At 41.1% G+C, this 15,165-nt stretch overlaps 1 protein-coding gene across 8 annotated transcripts in view; it reads right to left on the bottom strand.

The window, feature by feature from the left end:
- The window catches only part of SPRING1 (SREBF pathway regulator in golgi 1), a 99,603-nt gene that overhangs the window by 79,574 nt on the left and 4,864 nt on the right, over positions 1-15,165 (bottom strand). For 6 of the 8 annotated variants that reach the window (XR_001110064.3, XM_064379762.1, XM_064379763.1 and 3 more), the window contains exons 2-4: positions 6,278-6,434; positions 2,317-2,468; positions 1,793-1,906 (exon numbers count right to left, since the gene is read on the bottom strand). Coding sequence is in view for 7 of the 8 variants with exons in the window: in XM_064379762.1 (XP_064235832.1) it covers positions 1,793-1,906; positions 2,317-2,468; positions 6,278-6,434 (423 nt within the window). In the remaining variant the exon portion in view is untranslated. Of the gene's footprint in view, positions 1-233; positions 310-1,792; positions 1,907-2,316; positions 2,469-6,277; positions 6,435-15,165 lie in introns of all 8 variants that reach the window. The other 2 variants (XM_064379765.1, XM_064379766.1) reach the window with 2 other exon arrangements.

The following is a 15,165-nucleotide window of genomic DNA, read 5'->3' as shown; positions in this document are numbered from 1 at the left end:
GACTGTCAGACTCTCCCTGCAGGAGGCTGGCCCAGTCCATCTCCAAATGTCACTAAAGGCTCCAAGGCACTTTCTGGAACAAAGAAGAATGTTCAACCCAGAATGCCAACGAACTACATGAACATGGACATAACAGAACTGTGGGATTGTTTCTTTTTATGTATACCAGTGAGTTTTTTAAATAACTTTGCTGTGACCTGGCTACTTGAGACAACTACTTTTTCTCAAATTACCTGAAACAGACTAAGATCCAATGGGTGTTTTGCGCCTGATCCTGTGCTTCAGACATTCAGTTCCTGGTAAGGAACCCTGCAGAGACACTAAGAAGATGCACTTTAAATTGCTTTCATAAAGTTGATGTACCTAAAAATTTGGTGCATGAGCCAAATCCTACAATACGATGCAAGCCTCATTTGGCTAAGCAAATTGGAAGTGTGAGTTAAAGCAGACAATCATTCCTGATGGCTAATTTTTCAGCAATTTGTTTTCATACAAGCAACTTGAGCTTTTGGCTAGTCTAGAATTCATTAATTAGTCCAAGACCAATGCTAAGCAACAAACTTGTAAATATTCATCCAATTTAACAGACATATAGCCAAATCTTCTCTTTCTTGGGATACTTTTACCAAAACAAATCAAATGGCAATTGGGAAATCTTTTTATGGTGAAAAGACCAGGTCCGAAAGTACAGGAGCTTTGCTGAAGACTGGAAATAATTCTTGGGTTTTATCAGTGAAGGAAAGAAAATACTTCGCCTTTTCTAGCGTTTCTTAGAATGAGAGAGAATCTGAATCAAAATGAGTCATGTGTTCAGCCTTCCTCCTCATTTCCTTTAAAGCTCATTCAAGTGGAAAGCTCTTCAAGCAAAACAAGACCATCAGGAATTTCTTAATGTTTTCAAATGCTCATTATAATCCCTGAAACATTTACCCAATGATACTGAATGCTCGCAGAACAAACCGGAGACATGAGAAGGGACATAAAATCAAAAGGTGGACTACAGAAATCTGGCAAAGGGTACAAGAGCTTTGGAGAATGACAAATGAGTCCATTATCTCAGACGAAGCCAGTAAAATCTTAGCGACACCATGAATAGGAGCCAGAAGAAGTGTGCACTATAATAAACATGTCTGGTGATTTTACAAAGAGAGCTCCAAAACTGCCCAATCACAATAGCTGAGAGCCAAGGAGACAGTGATGAAAAAGCAAAAGACTTTCAGACGCTTTCGGCAGCAGGTGCAATAATATTTAATGCCCAAAGAGCGAAGCAGTTAATGACAGCACGCTAATTCGTATTGAGAGCCTGACAGCCTACAGATTTATTCATGTATTTTTAAACATTCACCTGCCTCATCCCCTTGAATCCTAAAATAAACAATGACTCCATCCCAGAACAAATTGCTACTTACTCTAAACAAGCAGTTACTGGAAAGCCTTGGTCAAATTTCAAAGACAGGGAGGAGGACCTTCTCTTCGGAGCTGGACTATTAGGACTCCACCAGACTTAAGAATAATTTTAAGCTTCCATTTAAAGAGCAAATGTACCCACCAGATAGGAGAGATGCAAGTTGATTAGACCCTGATTTCATATAAATGCTTCACCTCCCCTAACTTGTATAAATCTCACGTTGACATTTTAAATATTATCATTACACCAAACAAAGCGTGACATGACTTCATTTGAGTCTCTTCTCCATTACCACCCCAGCAAAAGGATCTGAGTGTGTATTTTCTAGTTTTCTTCTAACCCATCAGCTGCCATCCTACAGCTAGAGACATCACAGATTCTGACCTGGGATGAGGTCCTGCATTTGGCCAGGCACAACTCAAAGTGATCTTCGACTGCCATGAAGAGGTTCTGGAATGCCACAGCTGCCCGGTTGAGGAAGCGCTCCAGGAGAAGTTGCTATGGAAACAAAAGTTAGTGCCTGTAATAAATTACCTAAGCCAGCACAAGGTGACCTTGGCTATCTCTCCTAAACTAAGAGAATGCTGATATAGGGAGGGGGGGGAAGAGAAGGAGAAAAGAAGGGAGGGGAAGGGATACACACGTGCATGCCACAGCACCCCGTATCTTATTCATTAGATATGTGATGAGCAATACAGTGGTCCATTCTGCCAAAGAACCATTCAAGCAACTGGGAACCACCTCCTTTCCTGTCAGATAAAAGCTATTGTGCAGCAATTTCTGATATCTACAAAGTTCCTTTCTAAGTTTTATTTTCAGAAGAACCTCACAGGAAGAGCCTAATGCTCATCACAAAACAAAGGCCAAAAGGAAAATGGAGCTGTGGAGCCAGAAGCAACTCCCCATACCTTGTTGGGCTGCAGGCAGCAGGAGACACAGTACTCGTAAGCGCTGCAGCAGCCGTTGGGCCAGCAGCCATCACAGCAGTACTGCTTTGTGCTGGGGACGTTCACGTTACAGCAGCCGTTCACCAGCAAATCCTTCCTCTCGCAAACGTAGCCTGAAAGTCAGAGACCACCTTAGCATAAAACCAGCAGCCTCTCTACCTTCCTATCAGGGATGACCATGAAGCAGCACTGAAAGTACAGCACGCAAAGAACACAAAGAGACAGGAGCTGAAGTCTGGGGCATCATCCTAAGCACCAAAGAGCCGGAAATTGGACATACTGTGAGTGGGGCTTGCTTTCCCCATGCAGTCGTTTACAGGAAGCACGCACTCCCACATTATTGCCAGGCTGCCCGTCGTAACCTACCTACAACTACTGTTTAGTCTGCTGGCACACGTTTGATTTCATCACCAGGTCAAGCTACAGCTATGTTCTCCTATCCTAACCTATGCAAGCCAACAGCTCATCTGTGCCTGAAGAAAAACGTCATTCTCTTTTGAACAAAAAGTTTAAAACAGAAAAAACCACGGCACTGATTGACAGAAGGGAGATCCTTCTAGATTTAACAAACAAACCGCTTTACAAATCTCTTTTAGATGCTCACTGCTTACTGAGTAATCTGGAGGATTATAAAAATAGAAATATTCACATCTAACCCTTATAAACTGATTTGTACATGTACATGCCAGGGACTCAATCACCCCTCAGCCTTTGGGAATGCAGTTCTCTAACACTCAAGGAAGAAAAAAACCTCCTAATCCCCCTACACTTCTTATAAATCCCATCATCTATATCCACAAGCCCCCTCTAACCCGCCAATTCATGCCCAACTTTAGAGAAAAATATCTCCTTACAAAAGCTAATTTATTGTTTAGAGCTGCTAAACAGACATTTCTCTACATCCTTCTGGGAATGAGACAGAAAAATGTAAGGAGAAGTCCATAAGGGCCACCACTTGGCCCTCAGGAAACTCCCAGGTGTACACATGAGCTCCCAGGTGCATGCGCAGGCCCACAGGTGCAGAGCAGCTGCTCCCCGCCTTACTCCATTCCACAGGCCCCAGGTTCTTAATCCTCAGAGAAGGACACTTGGTGAAGTATAAGGTTGTTTTCAGAAACTACTTTAGAAAACAAAGTCTGTTCAAAAGCAGGAGGCAGCAGTAGAATAATGATAATGAAGAAACTAAATGGGCCCTCACTTAAGACTTGGGCAAATGAGACCTATAGAGAACTGGGTTCCAGATACTTGGGAATTGGTGCCTTTTGTTGTAGTTGCTGTTTAACTATGTTATTCTGTCTTCTAAATTAAGAGAAGAATGATTCTAATACTACAGTAAATGTTTCTTGGGATTCTTCCTATTTCTACTCATTTTCTTTACAGGGACTAGAAACAAACACAAATGTAAATAAGTTAGTTAGCATCTTCCTCCAAATTCTGCTCAAAATAATACATACATAGCAACTCTATATAATGTGACCTAAGCTCTACCAGTTGAAATTCTTTCTGCCCTTTACTTTTCGTGTCAGCATCTCAGGCATTCTTTTTCCTTCCCCACTGCCAACTTACAGTATTCGGCCTTGAAACTGCAGCTTTTTCTCGCTCCCAGTGAAAGCAAGCTCATCAAGACCTCTCATTTTGCATCACACATCTACTCACGCAAACGTTATTTCCAACAGGAGTCCTGTAAGATCACAACCTCATACTGTGTTGCTATTGCCTTGAAAATTAACTTCCAGCCTTTCAAAAGTTTGTAAATGCAAATGATCTTATTTAATAATGTGTTACCCTGGCAATATTCATAGTGGCATCTGCTTGCTAAGAGGCATAAGTTCTTACATATTTTCTTAACTAAACTACTAACTTCACCCACATTCATGGAGAAAAAATAAAACCTATAGCTCTGGGATTTTTATTAATTGACTGATTGATTCATTCCTGGAATTTTTTACTCAAGGAGTCTGAGAGTCTCTGTCTCACCCAGATTAATCAAAAGAATATTCTTTCACTAGCTATGATAAAAGAAGATGCCAAACTGTGCTCCTAACCCAATGCTAAATGTGAAAATCAGAGCGTAAGATTTCATGTTTTCTCACCGAATGTCACACATCCTGTAAGAAGCCCTGAACTCCAAGTCAATGTCTGCCTCCTGACTATGTCATCTTGTGGAAGTAACTTCCTTTTGCTAAACTTCATTCTGCTTATTAAAAACAAAAAACAAAACCCATGTTATTTTCAATATGATTTGCTTTTTCAATGTGATCTTAAAAACACAGCTTGTTGCTGGCATCACTGCTGAGTTGGGAATGCATTCTGGTGCAAAACACTCTAGCTGTGTTACCTGAGGCGGGCAGTTTTCCCCAGCTCCTGTCTTCATTTCCAAATAATTTCATCTCTGGTTTGGAGACACTGAGATCTTTTTCAAAAAGTGTTTTTATTTTGCAAGGAATACAAAACCCCCCCTTTTTAAGCAATAATGAACTGTGGTTTTTTCTTGTTATTTTTTTTGAGACAGGCTCTCACTCTGTCGCCCAGGCTGCAGTGCAGTGGAATAATCATGGCTCGCTGCAGCCTCAACCTCCCCAGGCTCAGGTAATCCTCCCACTTCAGCCTCTCAGTAGCTGGGACTCAGGAGGCTGAGGTGTGCCACCATGTCCAGCTAATTTTTTATTTTTTGTAGAGACAGAATTTTGTAATGTTGCCCTGGCTGGTCCCGGACTCCTGGGCTTGAGTGATCCTCCTGTCTTGGCCTCCCAAAGTGCTGGGATTACAGGTGTGAGGCAACACACCGGCCTATGGTTTTCATTTTAAAGACAGTAGGTGTCTTCATTTAGTTCAGCTTCATTGGGTATAGATGAAGATTCTAACACCATGTTACCTATAGCAATTTCCATTTTGTCATGTTCACAATCCATTTGTTCTGAGACTTTTAGAAATAGGGCAAAATTTGCTCTTGAAAAAAAAAGCGTGTTGTTCGCAAACCTCCAGTAGAAAAGAAAATATGTAAAACAATCAGGGAACTTTGCATACTGTTGGATATTTAATATTAGGAGAAATTGTTACTTTTTTTGATGTGATAATGGTACCACATTTAAGGTTTATAAAGGTCTTTGGCAATCCTGGGCCAGTTTCTCAACCTTGGTGCTATGTCTTCATCTATAATATGAGGATAGTGGTATCTATCTCAAAGGACTGTTGCAAAAATCAAAGGAGGTATTCAAGGAATGCTGCTAGCCCAGTGCCCAGTACATAGGAAGGGCTCCATGAGTACATGCTAAGCACTAGCAGAAGTCTCACTCTCTAAGAAAACTCAGCAATCTTCAAGTGGTAGGAGCTTAGCAGGTGTCTAGTCCAACCATCTTGCCCAGGCAGAAATCTTCTGACAGCTTAAAAGTGAGAAAACCTTATCAAATAGATGTATGTTTTCACTGCTAAGAGTCATACCTTTTGAACGTCTTTACAATTACTTTGAAATGACCTGGTCAGTCAACAAGTACATTTCTTGAGTGTCAACACAATGTCAACACAACCTTATTCAGGTTACCAAGAAGGAAAACTGACCTCTTATCCTCTAGAGTTCACTATCAAGATGAGAATAAAAGATTGGCAAGATGGGGAAATGCTGAGGCTGGGGAGAGATTGTCAGAAGGGGCCTGGGGACTACTGCATGACATAGTGCTAATGCTATAAGTTGTAGGCAGAAGGAGCTTTTAAGAGTTAAGAGTTATCAAAACAAGCTTCTCTGATGTCGAAGGAAACCTTGAATGAGGAGTAGGGTGTAACAGACAAAACCCTGAGGAATGTTGGAAATGAGTGAGGTAGGAAAAGGCATCGTAGAGGAATCTCTATTTAAACAAAAACCCTATGAATAGCCCACTCAGTCTATGCTCCTGACCGCCTGGAAAGGAAGAAAAGCCAGCCTCACCGAGTTCATCCGTGATGAGGTGCTTCCCTTGAATGGAGTTGCGGCACTGATTGCTCGGACGACTGCTGTTGCCCAAGTTAAACTGCACTTTCCACAGGATGGGCTGATCATGGTCTTGAACCTGGAGGAGATTCCTATCTCTCACTGCCCTCTCCTCCTGCAAAGAAACCATAAGTGAGAAGGTTAAGTATCCAGAATCCTTTCTTACAATTTCCCCAGTTTCCCATAGAAACTACAGAAGAGGATAGAAATACTATAAAAAGCTTACGTAACAGGAATCCGCACTCTCCTGGTACAAGCAAAGCCTGAGCCAAAGTCACTAAATAAACCTGTAGGAGAAAGTAATAAGCTAGTGCTATGCTTCAAAACTGGCATACTTACACACATGGCTCCTGGATGACATGCACATCATAAATGTGTGTAAAAGTGTGAATTTTATGAAAAAGTTGGACAGGAAAAGTTTTGGACGTTTTCTTTCTGATGGCAAGTAATTTAAAATATTTTTCCTATTAAATACGTTGTGGAACAGAATTTAAAATGTGAATACATGTTTTAAAGAGAAGAGGAAATGTTTGTGACTCTCATCTCAGACATCTAGAGCACAAAGTCCCTTTCACTTGCAGTTACAGGTACTTTGGTGGAAGATGTTTGGGAAAACGTGAATTAGGTGGTTGGTTTTAGGGGCAAAATGAAGCATGTCAACTTGCAAATTTCTTCTGTGAAGGACCACTGGGTATGTAACCCTCTACCGAACACACACTGGCCAGCCAGCCCTCTACCCAGACAAGCAGCTGGAAGAGTTGCCCTGGAGTCAAGAGTCTAAGACCATCTCTTCTGGCCTTGAAGCTATGTCCGGAGGAGCCAGCCTTCAAAGCTGCTTTTTCTATACTGTTAAAAAAACTAAGGAGGAAGATGTCCAAGTGCCAGAAAACAAGCCAAGCTTGAGACAGCCTCTTCTGAAGGCTTCAGTTGATTATTGGATAACAAAACAATGATAGAACTCCCTCCCAAAGGCTTTTTATGTACTTGAAAGATTCACTATTCTAACAGAGTTTGTGGCTTTTACCATTAAAAATAATCTGTCATGTGTTGCTTTTTAAGCAAATGGGACTAACCTTGAAAATCTGATGAAGAAGCTTATATACTTAAAAAATCGTAAAGAAATTTATAGCTATTAACATTTCTCTAGGAAAGTAATCTGGGAAGATCTATTAGTATTTTAAAAATATATATCTACACACACTTTGGCCCAGGAAACTCAGGTGTATCCTATGGAAAACACCAATGTATAGGGAAATACAGGGATGTTTACTACATCATTGTTTCAATGGTATGAAAAACTTGTAATTGGTTGAGTGTGGTGGCTCACGCCTGTAATCCCAGCAGTTTAGGGGGCCGAGGCAGGTGGACCACCTAAGGTCAGGAGTTTGAGACCAGCCTGGCCAACATGGTGAAACCGCATCTCTACTAAAAATACAAAAATTAGCCAGGCGTGGTGGTAGGCACCTGTAATCCCAGCTACTTGGGAGGCATGAAACCAGAAGGTGGAAGCTGCAGTGAGCCAAGATCATGCCATTGCACTCCAGCCGGACCACAAGAGCGAAACTCCATCTCAAAAACAACCTGAAACCCCAATAACAGAGAAATGACGGAATAAACACTGGTGTAACAATACTATTACAACCAAACCTAGATACGACTGATAGCTATTTAACTAGAGTAGCAGTTCTACAACCTGACTTTTGCACATCAGATTAATGTAGGGAGCATAAAACAAATTCTCATTCCTAAGCCCACCTATGGACAGGAAAAAATCTGTGGATTTAAAGTGCCTACATGATTTTAATACATAGACAGGGTTGCAGACCACTCCATGACTATAGCATATTATTATGGGAAAAAGCATGTTGCAGAATAATGTGCATATTATCACACATATTATGATAATGATTATGACAATATGCACATATAGGTTGGATATAGGTTGGTAAGAGCTAAGATAAAGGTGTGGAAAGATGTACAGTAGTCTCCCTGACCCATGATTTTACTTTCTGAAGTTTAACGGTTACTCACAGTGAACTGTGGTCCAAAAATATTCAATGAAAAATTCCAGAAGTAAACAATTCCTAAGTTTTAAATTGAGCAGTGTTCTAAGTAGCACGGGGAAACCTCACGCCATCCATTCTGTCCCGCCTGGGCTGTGAATCATTCCTTTGTCCAGCGTATCCATCTTAGTCACTTAGTAGTCACTCGTTACCAGGTCGAAAAACAGTATGTTTAGGGTTTGGTACTAGTCGCAGTTTCAGGCATCCACTGAGGGTCTCAGAACAGACAAGGGGAACTACTCTACTACAGGCTATTAGCATGGGAGGGTATATGTGGTTATTAAAATTATCTTTAATCATCTTAGGAGTATCTTTTAAATTTAAAATAAAGTGGTAACACCATTAAAAACAGGATTATTAACAACAGAAGGAAACCAAGTGAAGATTCTGTAGGAACTCTATTATACTTGCAATTTTTCTGTAAATCTGTAATTATTCAAAAAATTGTTTAAAAAATACAGTTACCAACACTAAAGGCAAAAATTGTCCATAATCTCATCAACTTAAATACATTATATTTGTTTTTGCATATTAACTTCTAGCTTTTGACCTCAACATTTATACAAATTAGGATGTTTTGCATTCAGCTCTTCTTGACACTAATTGGATAGTAAAACATTTCCAAGTCCCTACATTATCTTGATAATCACATTTTCAAGTCTACGTAATAATCCATCATGTTGATGTGCCATCATTTAGTAAACACATCCTCTACACACCAATGTTAGGCCCAGGGTTTTGTTATCAAAGATAATACTGCAATAAAATGTGAAGCTTTTAAAACAATTATCTTGAATAACTTGCAGCAACATGCTACGTAGGGCCAAATAACTTCCCACATTCTATCCACCACTTGTAATAGCACCACAGCACCAGCATTTACATTACAGTGTTTACAATTTGATCACAGCCCCACCAGTACCGGATTTTGTTCTTTGACTTACAAAGTGTAAAACAGTCTTTCAAGGTGGCTTTTATTTCTCTTCTGCCCCCTCCCTTTTGCTTCTTTGCAAAGAAAGAACTGGTACTAGCAGGACCAGGGCGGGTTATACAAAAACAACATCTGTATCCCTCGGTTACTGCAAGAAGAGGCGCTAAGTACAGGCACCTTGGGAGTATGGGACAAATCACTTAGGTGCATGCTGCTTAACCACCTGTGAATTCATACTCTTCGTTCTGCTGGGACCCTATCAGTTAACTGCATCATCAAGCTTTGTGCAATCTAAACTGAGGAAAAATGCTACCCTAGATAAATGAATAGCCATAAAGACTATTAAGAGCTTGGCCAAAGTACAGTAAACTGGATTTTACGACAAGGTTAAAAGTGCTCTTAACATTACTGCCACACTATCCTGTTATTCTGCAGAAAGAAAACAAGGGTTCACGGTCAAGTGCGTCCCCAGAGGACCCCTGCCACATAATGACATTCCTGGTAAACAGGAAAGCAATTCTCCCAGCACTTCAATGTGTTTTCAAACATGAATATTCAAGAACTTGACAAAAGGATAGTGAAAGCATGTGGCACAAATGACTTCGCAACGTTTGCTTTTTTGGAAGGCCCAGTCTTGCAAATGGGGCTGAGGGCATTCCTTCACAGGATGGGGGAATTTCTACCTTTCCTAAGCTCTTTCACCTACTCTATTAGGTTGTCTCAATTTGAAGCTTTTCCTCATATTTATATCTTTTTCACTTAAGATTTATTCGAAGGTATCTAGTTCTTACAAAATGCTGAAGATACAGAGACGAATGGCAGTCCGGTTCTGTATTCTAAGAGCCTCAGAGCTGTTGAGAAAGGGGTATGTCCATACATAAGTGCAATCAGTCACTGCACATGCTATGACAGATGTCCACATGGGGTACAGGATACAAAGGAAAGAGCAGGAGCCAAAAATCCATGAGCTTTCTTCCTAACTGTAAAGAGCTACAGAAACACATTGTGATGACTAATGTGTTGCTTTGTGTCCGACTTTAGAAGGGCTGTATTCCTAACTGTGCTGTGTACTTTTCAGGAGTTATCACAGGTCAAGTCAGCAGTAAAGCATGGAAACATAAGGCACTCCTGTCATTAGGAGAGACTTGCTTATGAACCTCAAAAAAAGAGGGGAGAGGGAGAAGGGCCAGAGGGTATTTCAAACGTCTAGTATTTGGGAAATAGCTAAATGCTGCCTGACAATGGAAATTTTTAGTTATAAAAATCGATTTCCAAAGAGCTTTTAAAGATAGGGAAATGCTTATATGTTAAGTGAAGAAACAGTGTGCCTCAACTATACAAACAAAAAGTATGAAAAATGGCAGAACGAAAATATGTCCAAATATGAACAGTGGATGCCTCTGGTTAGTGAGATTACGGGTAACTGTTTCCCTCCTCTACCCTGTGCAATATGAGACAAACGTTCTGAAATACATATATCTTAGTAATCAGTGAAAAAAAAAAAACCCACCAAATTAGCAACTCTCATATTATATATTATACCTCACTTCAGATAGTATCTAACTTGGCACCAATTTACTTAGTTAGCTCCCTTAAGGCTGAACATGCTCATATATTTTCAAGGAGTTATGCAAATAGCCTTGAGACTTTCAGGAGCTGTACCACTTGAACAGGAATGAGAACATTTGGTCACATGATAGGAAGTTTAGACCCTTCTGACTCCCAAGATTGGAACTTGTTTAATCTCAAGTCAAATGCCTCACATAGTTAGGCCCACCCTGCCCCAGACCATGTCATCCTGCTTTGTTTTCTTCATTTCATACATCATTATCTGAAATTATTTTGCTTATTTACTAAATATAGTGTCTTGGAGGGGAGGGGTGTCATCTGCTTTGCCCACTCTGTCTTTGGCAACCAGCAGAACAGTGCCTGGGACACAGTTGCTGTTATTTGTTAAATAAAATGCACCCAAGTCACCTGTACCATTCACCATTCCCCACCCTCCCTCAGTGGCATCCCCACCATCATCGCTGATTTCTCCTGCTGCCCATCTCTACAAGTTATCCCCCAAAGCATTAATTAACATGAAAACCAAAGAAAAGAGGAATTCAGAGCAGCAGAGGATAATCAACTATTCTCCAGGCAAAAGCTGCTGCATCTGCTCCACGAGTTTCCAGTCTCACTGCAGCAGAGCAAAGGTGCACATGGATTCACGGGGTTCATATCCTCTTCTCAATCAGGGTGTACACACCCTGGACCCGTACACTCCATCTCATCTCCATTTTACAGAGGAAGAACCCAAGCTCCCTCGAGGCCCACAGCTAGCTAGTGCTCCGCCCAGCGGAGCAGGGGCGACCAAGTCAAACACATGCAGGAGCCCCTCTGCCAGAGCACCCAGGACAGTGGGGCTCACAGCCTTGGGTCCTGGAACCCTTTCTAATCTTAAAAATTAGTGAGGACTCCAATATGTGGGTTTATGTGAGTTACGGCTATTGATGCTTACCATATTGAAAATTAAAACATAAATCCTTATTTATTTTAGATCTTTTTATTCATTAAAAAAAATAACAACAATGAATTCAGTACATGAATTTTTTTTGTGAAAAAATATTTTTTTAAAAAACATAGTAAGGAGAGGGGCAATGTTTTTATATTTCTGCAAACTTTTTAATGTTTTCCTTAATGGAAGACAGCTGGATCTCCAAGGCGACCTCTATATTCAGTCTGTCCCAATATATTGTCTGGATTGGAGTATACGAAGAAAATCTATTTCACACAGATGTGCAGTTGGAAAGGGGAGGACTACTTTAATAACTTTTGCAGAAAATTATGGATAATACTATACCATACTTGACACTAAATACTACACCAGAATTTGACAACTGCAGTTTCCTCAAAGTTCACTGCACACAGTGTAGCCAATTTGGAAAACAGTTGTGTGGTTCCTCAAAGAGTTAAACACAGATTTACCATCTGACCCAGTCATGCCACTGCTAATATATCAAGAGCAATGAAAACACATCCACAAGAAAACTTGTAAATGAATGTCTGTAACAGCAGTATTCATAATAAGTAAAAGGTGGAAACAACCCAAATGCCTCTCAACAAAGAATGAATAAACAGAATGCGACAGATGCACGCAATGGAATATTATTCGGACATAAAAATGAAGTGCTAATACATGCTAGGACATGGGTAAACCTTGAAAACGTTATGCTAAACACAAACGCCAATCAAAAAAGACCACGTATTTATATAATGCCATTTACATGAAATATCTAAAATAGGCAAAACGATAGAAACAAAGTAGATTAGTGATTGCTTAGGACTAAGGGGCAGGGGGAAGAAGATGATGAAAATGTTTTAGAACTACTGGTTTGTGAATATACTACTTTTTAATTTTATTTTTATTTTTTGAGACAGAGTCTTGCTCTGTCACCCAGGCTGGAGTGTAGTGGTGGATCTCGGCTCACTGCAACTTCTGCCTCCTAGCTTCAGGTGATTCTTGTGCCTCAGCCTCCCTCCCTACCAAACCTGGCTAATTTTTGTATTTTTAGTAGAGATAGGGTTTCACCATGTTGACCAGGCTGGTCTCGAACTCCTTACCTCAGGTGATTCACCTGCCTCAGTCTCCCAAAGTGCTGGGATTACAGGTGTGAGCCATCGTGTACAGCCTGGAAATATACTACAAACCAGCATTATATACTTCAAATGGGTCAACTGTATGATATGTGAATTATATCTCAATAAAACTTACCAAAAAACCCAGTTCCTTCAGCACAATGTGGCATCTGAAACCATATCTATGAATTTTTCATAAACTGTTAAAATCCCTGACTCTGTCTTGCACATTGAACAGATCTTATGCAGATCTTCTAATTGACACATTTTCATTATACAATATTTTAAAAATCACATTTGTTAATATCACCACTGACTTAATCTTTAGGTGTTAGAAAGTTTTACAACCTAAGGGTATTAGATACACATTTTCCAAAATTCTAATTTTCACTTGAAAGCTTAAATATTATCACTGGCAAATAATGTCAGACGTTTTCTGTAAAGTAACAAGTTTAATTCGTTTTCAAGAAAATGTCTACCAATTACCCAAATCTGAATAACTAGTGTATCTGTTGTTCTTTCAAGAAAAAATCGTGTTCCGTGAAAAAAGTGGCTACTTAACCTTGCAACTCAATTCCCAAAGCTCTTTCTCAAGACAACCATCATACTTCTGTAGGTAGAATGTGCTGTTAGCCATATTTCCCTTCTCAATCTACAGAAAAGACATGTATTTGGGGATCAAAATTTAGCAAAAGTAGTAATTTTGACTGCTTCACTCTTAAGTGAAATCAGTACTTTTTTGGAAACTACAAGTATGGCCGTGAAGAATACGACTCCCAGTACAGTCTGCTGCCTCTGCTTTCATCCTCGCTAAGGTACTGGCTTTACCCACCATGACTTCTGCGCCATCAGTCAAAGTGTCAACAAGGTGAAAAAGCGAGTAACATTTTAGTGTTATTCTGAAAATTCTTCGCGCCTTGCAGATCCCCTGAAAGAGGCTCAGGAACCCTCTGGGGTCCATAGACCACATTTTGGAACCCGGTGGGTTAAGTTATTATAAAAAAACTAAAGGCTGGGTGCAGTAACTCATGCCTGTGATTCCAGCACTCTGGGGAGGCTGAGGCAGGCCACTGCTTAAACCCAGGAGTTTGACACCAGCCTGGGAAAAATAAAGAGGCCCTGTATCTACGAAAAAAAATAAAGAAAGAAATTAGCTGGGTGTGGTTGTGCATGCCTGTAGTCCCAGCTATTCGAGAGGCTGATGTGGGAGGATCCCTTGAGTTTAGGAGTTTGAGGCTGCAAAGAGCTATGATGGCATCACTGCCCCCCAGCCTGGATGGCAGAGCAAGACCCTGTACCAAAAACAAATAAATAAAACCAAGCTAAAAAAAACCCCTCAGCGTCAGTGGCTTCACAGAAGATTGTTTCTTGCTCATGCTACGAGTCTACTATGGGTGAGCTGAGGGGTTCTGCTCACCCTAGTCCCTCAGGCTGAACGAGGCTCTCAGCACAAGGCCTCCATGGTCGCCAAGGCTTCTGCCTGCAAGTGACAGTTTATATTGTATAAGTCAATGCATGGCACACAGCCACCCTCCTTCAAAGAGTGTGGGAGCCAATCCCACCATGTGCCCAGAAGAGGATGACCAACTCCTTGGGAACCGCCCTGGCAACTACTCCCCAAGGAGATCAGGCAGGGACATAGTGAGTCACTGAGCAGCCCAGTGGAGAGCAGATCCCAGATCTAAAGGACTGCAGCTTGGCTCAGTTAGTTTCCCAATGGCTGCTGGAACAGACACAGACCCAGGGCTGACAAGTATCCTGGTATTTCAAGAGAAGCCAGAAGAAAGGATTTGTAAGAAATCTCATACATTTTTATCCCATTTTTAAAAATACTGGCCAGGCACAGTGGCTGACACCTGTAATCTCAGCACTCTGGGAGGCAGAGGTGGGTGGATTGCTTAAGCTCAGGAGTTTGACATCAGCCTGAGCAACCAGGTAAAACCCCGTCTCTACTAAAAATATAGAAGGCTGCACGCTGTGGCTCATGCCTGTTACCCCAGCACTTTGGGAGGTCGAGGCAAGCCGATCACCTGAGGTCAGGAGTTTGAGACCAGCCCGACCAACATGCGCTCTACTAAAAATACAAAATTAGCCGGGCGTGGTGGTGCATGGCTGTAATCCCAGCTACTTGGGAGGCTGAGGCAGGAGAATCGCTTGAGCCTGGGAGACAAAGGCTGCAGTGAGCTGTCTCCACTTATCTCAACAAACAAACAAAACAAAACAAGACAACA

This window comes from Aotus nancymaae, unplaced genomic scaffold (genome assembly GCF_030222135.1).
Source record: "Aotus nancymaae isolate 86718 unplaced genomic scaffold, 86718_ANA_hifiasm-v0.15.2.pri h1tg000021l, whole genome shotgun sequence".
NCBI lineage: Eukaryota > Metazoa > Chordata > Mammalia > Primates > Aotidae > Aotus > Aotus nancymaae.
Note: the sequence above shows the minus strand (reverse complement) of the source record. Positions and strands in the feature narration are given on the sequence as shown.